This window comes from Pan troglodytes, chromosome 18 (assembly GCF_028858775.2).
Source record: "Pan troglodytes isolate AG18354 chromosome 18, NHGRI_mPanTro3-v2.0_pri, whole genome shotgun sequence".
NCBI classification, from domain to species: Eukaryota; Metazoa; Chordata; class Mammalia; order Primates; family Hominidae; genus Pan; species Pan troglodytes.
Window position 1 is genome coordinate 33,234,073 of NC_072416.2, and position 10,128 is coordinate 33,244,200.

Consider the following 10,128-nt stretch of genomic DNA (forward strand, 5'->3'; position numbering starts at 1 on the left):
CCTCCCGGAGCCCGAGCCCCTCCCTCCGGGTCCGGCCTAGCCCGCCTGACTCCCACTCTGATCACCTCCACAGCCCGCCGACCTGAGAACTACTACGCCCATGAGCCTTCGCGGCGCCGGTGATTTAGGGGACGCTCCCCAGTGCCCCCTGCGACCGCCAGAGAGAACTACGTTGCCCCTCAGCCCGAGAGGCGCGAGTGGTGGAAAACCTCTCCATCATACTCCGCCCTCGAGACACCAGTCCCCTCCATGACGTCTTCAGCCGCGCGCCCGACGTCGGCTGAGACGGCCATAGACACTGGCGGCTAGAGGGGCCCGGACTTGCCCTCCCAGCCCTAACTTCCGCCGGAAGTGCCTTCCAGCCGCAGGCGCCCTTCCTCTGCTGTGCGCTCGGGCTCCCCGCTCCCCGGTTCCCGGGGCGCGAGTATGACCACAATGGCGGCCGCCACCCTGCTGCGCGCGACGCCCCACTTCAGCGGTAAGTGGTCAGGGAGGGCGATGGCGGCCCAGGAACACTTTGGGGGAGTGGTAGGTGGCTGGGTTCGGTCTGACCCCTTCCCTGCCTGACTCCAAGCCTCGGTCCCGGCAGGTCTCGCCGCCGGCCGGACCTTCCTGCTGCAGGGTCTGTTGCGGCTGCTGAAAGCCCCGGCATTGCCTCTCTTGTGCCGCGGCCTGGCCGTGGAGGCCAAGAAGACTTACGTGCGCGACAAGCCACATGTGAATGTGGGTACCATCGGCCATGTGGACCACGGCAAGACCACGCTGACTGCAGCTATCACGAAGAGTGAGTGGGGTTGGGGCGTCCAGCAGCGCACTATCTACTGATGGGACCTGGAGCCAGGGAGGCAAGGCCAGCAGAGTGTCTGCTGGAGGAGTTTACTGTGGCCCCAAGAGCCCGAATTTGTGCGGCAGGTGGATTGGGAGATGCAAGAGACAAATTTCTCCTGAACAGGAAGAACTTTGTGATCCACCAATGGCTTGGGGATCACAAAGTCGTGGGGAATGCTCTGCAAGCAGAGGCTGTACCCTAAAGAAGTCACAGGGCAGACCCTTAAGGCCCTCTAACATTTCTTTCTGACCCACAGTTCTCTCTGCTGGAAGAGTTAGAGATTGGAGGAGGTTATGTATTTAGGTGGGAGGGTTCAGGGGCGTGGTCTAAGCTCTGCCTCTAGCACTGGAACTTTAGCTGAGAGGTGTGTTCTTTTCCTCCTTTAGTTCTAGCTGAGGGAGGTGGGGCTAAGTTCAAGAAGTACGAAGAGATTGACAATGCCCCGGAGGAGCGAGCTCGGGGTATCACCATCAATGCGGCTCATGTGGAGTATAGCACTGCCGCCCGCCACTACGCCCACACAGACTGCCCGGGTCATGCAGATTATGTTAAGGTGAGGGTTGCTGGGACACTGGAGACAGGGCCAGAAGCTGCCTCTTGTCAGGATAAATGTTAGGCTTGTGGGGAGGAGATTAAGATATTCAGTGTTTGGGTATGAGATGGCAGGTTTGTGGTCTTGGCCACTCAGAATGGGTGGTGAGGAGATGGTAGAGAAAGGTGGGCCTGAGTTTCTAACTGCTACACTTGGCTATATGGATGTGAACTGAAGAGCTCGTTGAACTTGGCTGTTTCCTCTCCTTCTCCTCTCCAGAATATGATCACAGGCACTGCACCCCTCGACGGCTGCATCCTGGTGGTAGCAGCCAATGACGGCCCCATGCCCCAGACCCGAGAGCACTTATTACTGGCCAGACAGGTACTGAGAGCCTGGGTAAGGATGCAAAAGGGAAGAGTGGGGAGTTGGGCCCCTCTGGATATTGTCCCTGTCTCTCTGGCATCTACAGATTGGGGTGGAGCATGTGGTGGTGTATGTGAACAAGGCTGACGCTGTCCAGGACTCTGAGATGGTGGAACTGGTGGAACTGGAGATCCGGGAGCTGCTCACCGAGTTTGGCTATAAAGGGGAGGAGACCCCAGTCATCGTAGGCTCTGCTCTCTGTGCCCTTGAGGTGAACGCAGGGTCAGGCAGGGCAGCTGCTGCAGAGGGTGGGGCTGGATGGGCACCCAGAGCTCTGCTTTGTGTCTGGGAAGTGGCTCTTGATAATCGAGGGAAGTAGAATGGGGATTTCAGAGTCCTGGCACTTCCCCTCAACAGGGTCGGGACCCTGAGTTAGGCCTGAAGTCTGTGCAGAAGCTACTGGATGCTGTGGACACGTACATCCCAGTGCCCGCCCGGGACCTGGAGAAGCCTTTCCTGCTGCCTGTGGAGGCGGTGTACTCCGTCCCTGGTGAGGACTCTGCCTGTTCCCACGCACTCTCTCTAGCAGAAGCCTAGCTCGGGGTCCCTGATATCCTGTCTTATTCCCTCCCAGGCCGTGGCACCGTGGTGACAGGTACACTAGAGCGTGGCATTTTAAAGAAGGGAGATGAGTGTGAGCTCCTAGGACATAGCAAGAACATCCGCACTGTGGTGACAGGTTCGGGAAGCCAGTCTGGAGAGCAGGGGCTGGCTGAAGGGTGGCCTTACCCCGGCAGATCCCTTGTGCCTTCCCTCTGTCTCACATTCGCCTTCCTTCTCCCTGCTCCTTTTCCCCTTCCGTCCTAGGCATTGAGATGTTCCACAAGAGCCTGGAGAGGGCCGAAGCCGGAGATAACCTCGGGGCCCTGGTCCGAGGCTTGAAGCGGGAGGACTTGCGGCGGGGCCTGGTCATGGTCAAGCCGGGTTCCATCAAGCCCCACCAGAAGGTGGAGGCCCAGGTGAGGGCTCCAGGTGACGGTGGGCAGGGTTGAGCCAAGCTCTCCCCAGCCTCCAGCCAAGCCCAGCTCACCGTCATTGCTCACTCTCCTCCAGGTTTACATCCTCAGCAAGGAGGAAGGTGGCCGCCACAAGCCCTTTGTGTCCCACTTCATGCCTGTCATGTTCTCCCTGACTTGGGACATGGCCTGTCGGATTATCCTGCCCCCAGAGAAGGTACGGTGGGTGGGAGGAATGTAGGGTGGAGGGGGGACTTTTTATATTACCTTTGCTTCACTCATAGTTCCAAAGATACACTGTGACAACCCGAGTGGCTTTATTTCCTTAGTTGGAAAGGGGCTGCTTGCCGCTGCTAGCCAACAGAAGGGGCATGGCCCATGGACTTAGGGGCGGGAGTCCTCATCCAGTATGCCCTAAGCTGAAGCAGGTTAAAAGTTTAGCTCTGCCAGCATGTACCCACAGAAAGATTTCCTAGAAAAGGTCTCTTCTTTTTGAGAGTTTCACTATATATGAAGGCTTAAGAAGTCCTGTGACCAAGAAACCTGCATAACCCACAACTTCCTAGACATTTTTTTCTCAAGAACATACCTTAGGAACACTCATCACTGGTCTCTTTTATGTTTTCTTGTCTCAATATGCTGTTTGCATCTGCCTGACAGCCTGAGATGGATGAAGCTGTCCCCAGGCAGAACCATTCCCCTGCTGCATTCTCCCATGACTCTTAACCTCCGAGGTAGCCAAAAAAGACTTAAGGAATGAAGGCACCCTGGAGGCCACGCATGATCCTTCTCTTCCTACTCTAGGAGCTTGCCATGCCCGGGGAGGACCTGAAGTTCAACCTAATCTTGCGGCAGCCAATGATCTTAGAGAAAGGCCAGCGTTTCACCCTGCGAGATGGCAACCGGACTATTGGCACCGGTCTAGTCACCAACACGCTGGCCATGACTGAGGAGGAGAAGAACATCAAATGGGGTTGAGTGTGCAGACCTCTGCTCAGCTTCCCTTGCGTTGAAGGCCTGCCCTAGCCAGGGCTCCCTCCTGCTTCCAGTACCCTCTCATGGCATAGGCTGCAACCCAGCAGAGGGCAGCTAGATGGACATTTCCCCTGCTCGGAAGGGTTGGCCTGCCTGGCTGGGGAGGTCAGTAAACTTTGAATAGTAAGCCAGCAAGTGTCCTGTGTCCTTTGTGCAAATTGGAGAGGATGGGGGAGGACAAAAAGGGTGTTGAACCCCAGACAGATGGGGAGCTTGTGAGATCCCAGAGCAATTTTAACAGAGAAATCAAGTCCAGTGAGCTTAGTGATTGCCTAGACACAGTAGGATGCCATTATTCAGCCTCCTGGGAGATAGTGGGAAAGAATGTTCTATCGCTCTGGAGCCAGCATGGCTTCAGCTCAGGCACCAAACCCATCTTGTTTCCTCGGAATACTAAGTGAATGTCTAGCATCCATTCACATTGTGGGAACAGGGACTGGACAGGCATACCTCAGATGCTGTAGGTTTGCTTCCAGACTACCACAATAAAGCAGGTCACAAATTTTTTGATTTCTCAGTGAAGTTATGTTTATATTATAGTTGACCCTTGAACAATGCAGGGGTTAGGGGTGCCAGCCCCCCTCCATGCAGCCACAAATCCACATATAACTTGTTTTTGAGTGGGGCCAGCTTTGTGCAGTGGCAGTATCATAGCCAATGACTCCATGATGACTTGAAATATAATCAGCATTGGCAATTTTCGACGGTCTCTATGGGGAGGCTGAACAAAGGGAAAAGAAGAGATATAGGGTCTCACTGTCACCCAGGCTGGGTGCGGTGGCACCATCCTAGCTCACTGCAGCCTTGGACTCCTGGGCTCAACCTTGGTCTCCCCAACTGCTGGGATTAGAGGTGTAAGCTACCGTGTCTGGCTCCTCACATATAACTTGACTCCCCCAAAATGTAACTAGTAACCTGCTGCTGGCCAGAAGCCTTGCTGATAGCATACAAACACATACTTTGTTTGTTATATGTATTATATACTGTATTCTTACAATAAAACTAGAGAGTGGCCAGGCGCGGTGGCTCACGCCTGTAATCCCAGCACTTTGGGAGATTGAGATGGGTGGATCACAAGGTCAGGAGTTCGAGACCAGCCTGGCCAACATGGTGAAACCGTGTCTCTACTAAAAATACAAAAAAATTAGCCGGGTGTGGTGGCACATGCCTGTAATTCCAGCTACTCGGGAGGCTGAGGCAGGAGAATTGCTTGAATCCAGGAGGCGGAGGTTGCAGTGAGCTGAGATCGCGCCACTGCACTCCAGCCTGGGTGACAGAGCGAGACTCCATCTCAAAAAAAAAAAAAAAACAATAAAACTAGAGAAAGTGTTAAGAAAATCATAAGGAAAATACATTCACTATCAAGTGGAAGTGGATCATCATAAAGGCCCTCGTCTTCACGTTTCTTAGGAGGAGGCCAAAGGGGAGACAGGCAGACTCAGTGTAACTTGTATTTGAAAAAATTCACATGTAAGTGGATCTGTGCAGTTTGAACCCCAATCGCTTAAGGGTCAACTGTACACTATATTAAGTGTGTAATGTCTAGGAAAACTTTATTTAAAAATACTTGAGCCGAGGCCGGGCACGGTGGCTCACGCCTGTAATCCCAGCACTTTGGGAGGCCAAGGCGGGCAGATCACCTGAGATCAGGAGTTTGAGACCAGCCTGGCCAATGTGGTGAAACCCTGTCTCTAATAAAAATACAAAAAAATGAGCCAGGCATGGTGGCAGGTGCCTGTAATCCCAGCTATTCGGGAGGCTGAGGCAGGAGAATCGCTTGAACCTGGGAAGTGGTGGAGGTTGCAGTGAGCTGAGATCGTGCCATTGCACTCTAGCCCGGGCAACAAGAGCAAAAGTCCATCTCAAAAAAAAAATAATAATACTTGAGCTGAGATTGCACCATTGCACTCCAGCCTGGGTGACAGAGCAAGACTCGTCTCAAAAAAAACAACTTTAGACCAGGAGGCCGAGGTGGGCGGATCACGAGGTCAGGAGATCGAGCCCATCCTGGGCAATATGGTGAAACCCCATCTCTACTAAAAATAGAAAAAAATTAGCTGGGCGTGCTGGCGCGCGCCTGTAGTCTCAGATACTCGGAGGCGGAAGCAGGAGAATCACTTGAACCGGGGAGGTGGAGGTCGCAGTGAGCCGAGATCGCATCACTGCACTCCAGCCTGGCAACAAGGTGAGACTCTGTCTCAAAAAAGAAAAATAAAAAAATAAAATTAAGAAAAGAGGCCGGGTGTGGTACCTCACACCTATAATCCCAGCATTTTGGGAGGCCAAAGCGGGCAGATCACTTGAGGCCAGGAGTTTGAGACCAGCCTGGGCAACATGGCGAAACCCCATTCTACTAAAAATACAAAAATTAGCCAGGTAGGGCCGGGTGCGGTAGTTCACGCCTATAATCCCAGCACTTTGGGAGGCCAAGGCGGGCAGATCACGAGGTCAGGAGATCGAGACCACGGTGAAACCCCGTCTCTACTAAAAAATACAAAATTTAGCTGGGTGCGGTGGCGGGCGCCTGTAGTCCCAGCTACTCAGGAGGCTGAGGCAGGAGAATGGCGTGAACCCGGGAGGCGGAGCTTGCAGTAAGCCGAGATCGCGCCACTGCACTCCAGCCTGGGCGACACAGCCAGACTGTCTCAAGAAAAAAAAAATTAGCCAGGCAGGCCAGGCACGGTGGCTCACGCTTGTAATCCCAGCACTTTGGGAGGCCAAGGCAGGCAGATCACCTGAGGTCAGGAGTTCGAGACCAACCTGGCCATTATGATGAAACCCCGTCTCTACTAAAAATACAAAAATTAGCCAGGCGTAGTGGCAGGCGCCTGTAATTCCAGCTACTCAGGAGGCTGAGGCAGGAGAATCGCTTGAACCCGGGAGGCAGAGGTTGCAGTGAGCCAAGATCACATCATTGCACTCCAGACTGGGCAACAGAGTAAGACTCTGTCTCAAAAAAAAAAATTAGCCAGGCATGGTGGCTTGCGCTTGTAGTCTCAGCTACTCAGGAGGCTGAGGCACAAGAATCACTTGAACCCGAGAGGCAGAGGATGCAGTGAGCCGAGATTGCGCCACTGCACTCCAGCCTGGGCGACAGAGTGAGACTCTGTCTCAAAAGAAGAGAAAAAGGCCGGTTGTGGTGGCTCATGCCTGTAATCCCAGCACTTTGGGAGGCCGAGGCAGGCAGATCCCTTGAGCCCAGGAGTTCCAGAGCAGCCTGAGCAACATAGGGAGACTCTGTTTCCATATAAAAAAGAAAAAATAGCCAGGCGCGGTGGCTCACGCCTGTAATCCCAGCATTTCGGGAGGCCGAGGCGGGTGGATCATGAGGTCAGAGTTCAAGACCAGCCTGGCCAAGATGGTGAAACCCCGTCTCTACTAAAAATAAAGACAATTAGCCGGGCGTGGTGGCAGGCACCTGTAATCCCAGCTACTTGGGAGGTTGAGGCAGGAGAATCACTTGAACCAGGGAGGCAGAGGTTGCAGTGAGCCGAGATTGCGCCAATGCACTCCAGCCTGGGCAACACAGTGAGACTCCTTCTCAAAAAAAAAAAAAAAAAAAAAAAAAAAGGAAAGAAAAAATAAATTTAAAAAAGGAATAAAGAAAAAGGCCACTTCTCTAATATGCAGGGAATAAACTATGAGTGAATTTCAAAAACTTGGGAGTGATGACTGGCAAGGATGCTGACACCAAGCAAAGCAAGGCTCGGCAGAGGTTAACAGGCACCCCTATCACAAATGCATCCTGACAAGTGAATACACACCCAGGATGGCTAAGATGAGCTCCCAGAAGGGAGGGCTCTTGGGCCCAACTTAAGAGCTGTTTTGAGAAAATGCAAAACCTGATTTTTGACTCCAGAACAGAGGCAAACTAAGGGAAGTGGGTGAGAGAAGAGGAAGAGGGAAGAACTTTGCAAAAAGAACTGTCCAATGACAGGGCAGATTTGTCTTCTCCTCAGTGCTCAAGGCAAGGCTGACATGACAGGGGCTGCCAAGAGGAATTTCTGGCTGGCTGAAGGCTAAGTTCCCTTCCAACTTTGAGATTTCTGCTCAAAGATGGTAAACATACAGTAGTCTCTGCCCTTATCCCTGGTTTCAGTTATCCACTGTCAACGCTGGTCTGATTATTTCTGGAATTTTCTTTTTTTTTTTTTTTTGAGACAGTCTCTGTCACCCAGGCTGGAGTACCGTGGCACGATCTCGGCCCACTGCAACCTCTGCATCCCGGGTTCAAGTGATTCTCCTGCCTCAGCCTTCAAGTAGCTGGGATTACAGGCACCCACCACCACACCTGGCTAACCTGTATTTTTAGTAGAGATGGCATCTCACCATGTTGGCCAACCTGATCTCGAACTCCCAACCTCAAATAATCCACCTTCCTCGGCCTCCCAAAGTATGGGATTACAGGCGTGAACCACCGCACCCAGCTGGAATTTTCTTTTTTTTTTCCTGAGACAGAGTCTCGCTCTGTCGCCAGGCCAGAGTGCAGTGGCACGATCTCTGCTCACTGCAACCTCCACCTCCTGGGCTCAAGCCATTCTCCTGTCTCAGCCTCCCAAGTAGCTGGGCCGAAAGGGATGCGCCACTATGCCCAGCTAATTTTTGTATTTTTAGTAGACAGGGTTTCACCATGTTGGCCAGGATGGTCTCGATCTCTTGACCTCATGATCCACCCACCTCAGCCTCCCAAAGTGCTAGGATTACAGGTGTGAGCCACCGCGCCTGGCCTAGAATTTTCTATTTAACAGTTCAGATTTTAAGTTGAGCACCATTCTGAGTAGTATGATGAAATCTTTTGCCATCCTGCTCCATCCATCCTGTCAAGACGTGAACCATCCCTTTGCCTGTTAGTCACTTTAGTAGCCGTGCTGGTTATCAGATTGACCGTTACAGCACTCCAATGATCGTGTTCAAGTAGCCCTGATTTACTCAGTGATGGCCCCGAAGCACAAGAGTATTGTGCCTAATTTAGAAACTAAACCTCATCATAGCTATAGGAAAAAAACATAGTATACATAAGGTTTGGTACTATGGGCATCCACTGGGGATCTCAGATCACATCCCCCCCAGATACGGGCGGACTGCTGTACAATCTGCAGTCCTTCCAGAAAGCATCAAAATGACTACTCAGCTGGGTGTGGTGGCTCACACCTGTAATCCCCAGCACTTTGGGAGGCCAAGGCAGAACGGCTTGAGCCCAGGAGTTCGAGACCAGCCTGGCCAACATAATGGGACTCTGTCTCTTAAAAAAAAAAAAAAAAAATTGAAAGATTACTCAGTAATACTTGCCATATTTCATAGGAGATACCTGTCTCTCCATCTACACTTCAAATATCCTGAGCCCAGGCTCCTGCACCACCCCACATCTACCTGCTGAGTGCTCTTCGGACTCCAACCCTGCCCATTTTTAGCATCCAAGTGGCTACCACATAAAGTCCTTTTTTTTTTTTTTTTTCTTTACCTCTTTAATAACCCCTTCTCTCCACCCCACCAGGTGCACTTATTACCAAGTTCCAAATCTGCATATGCTGGGATTCTTCCCCAATACTGTAGCCTTCACTCTTCCTGTCCTGGTCTCAGCAGCTTTCTCTGGCTTTGGTGAGAGCTGAAACATCCGTCTACCACTGAGCACCAGCCACTTCCTCAAAATCTTGGAAAGGTGAAATCACCTCCATTTTAGGCAAGGAAACCAAGGTCAAGTCTCCGAGAGAATTCTCAACCTCCCTGAAAAACTACCTCCTCTGGAGCCTGCTGTCATTTCCACATCCCATGCTTCAATCTTCTTGTCCCACCCATAATGCCTAATTTTGCTCTTGCTCCCCAGTAAGCCCAGTTCCCAACCAATCCTCTCCCCTCTTCTCCCACTAACAGTTTCACCTTTACAGCTCTCATCCACAGTCAGCTGCACATCCATCAGGACTTTAATTCCAATGACCATAAACATTCACCCTTCAACATAAAGAGGTGTATGTAATTCATGAGATACTCATATTAGAAATGAAACTTTGAATCACACCTTGAGATGAAGCCAAGTTCAAGATGAGAAAATAGTCACTAGACAGCTGGGTGAGCTATCTATGTAGCAGTTCCAGAGCCAGTCAGGGACAGCATCCTCGGGAACTGTGCCACTGCTCTGTCCCACCCTGGGAAGGGGACTCCCATCTCACGTGCTTTTAGCCATCCAGTCATCCAGAACCTCAGTCATCAACTGCACAACTTCACAACATGAAGTCTGGAACCCACCTTCAAATCAACGGCACAGGATCCCGATCTGGCTCCCCATCATCCTAGATTTCAATAACTGGCCACCACTGGAGTGCAATGGAGTGATCTCAGCTCACTGCAACCTC

General features: G+C 51.9%; 1 protein-coding gene across 1 annotated transcript; it reads left to right on the plus strand.

Moving 5' to 3' along the window:
* Window positions 1-152: 152 nt before the first annotated feature.
* On the plus strand, window positions 153-3,909 carry TUFM (Tu translation elongation factor, mitochondrial). The gene is made up of 10 exons (XM_510904.7): window positions 153-478; window positions 590-784; window positions 1,216-1,382; window positions 1,641-1,745; window positions 1,834-1,998; window positions 2,145-2,277; window positions 2,362-2,466; window positions 2,595-2,746; window positions 2,841-2,960; window positions 3,548-3,909. Exons 1-10 carry the CDS (start codon window positions 427-429, stop codon window positions 3,719-3,721), a joined length of 1,368 nt encoding a protein of 455 aa, XP_510904.2. The 5' UTR covers window positions 153-426; the 3' UTR covers window positions 3,722-3,909.
* The last annotated feature ends 6,219 nt before the right edge of the window (window positions 3,910-10,128 follow it).

What these genes read in the sequence shown, in the direction of transcription:
- TUFM (XM_510904.7), top strand. Translation starts at nt 427, where the DNA reads ATGACCACAATGGCGGCCGCCACCCTGCTGCGCGCGACGCCCCACTTC. An exon ending in CGCGACGCCCCACTTCAGCG is followed by an intron (nt 479 to 589) that starts GTAAGTGGTCAG and finishes CGGTCCCGGCAG; the next exon opens with GTCTCGCCGCCGGCCGGACC. An exon ending in CATCCGCACTGTGGTGACAG is followed by an intron (nt 2,467 to 2,594) that starts GTTCGGGAAGCC and finishes CTTCCGTCCTAG; the next exon opens with GCATTGAGATGTTCCACAAG.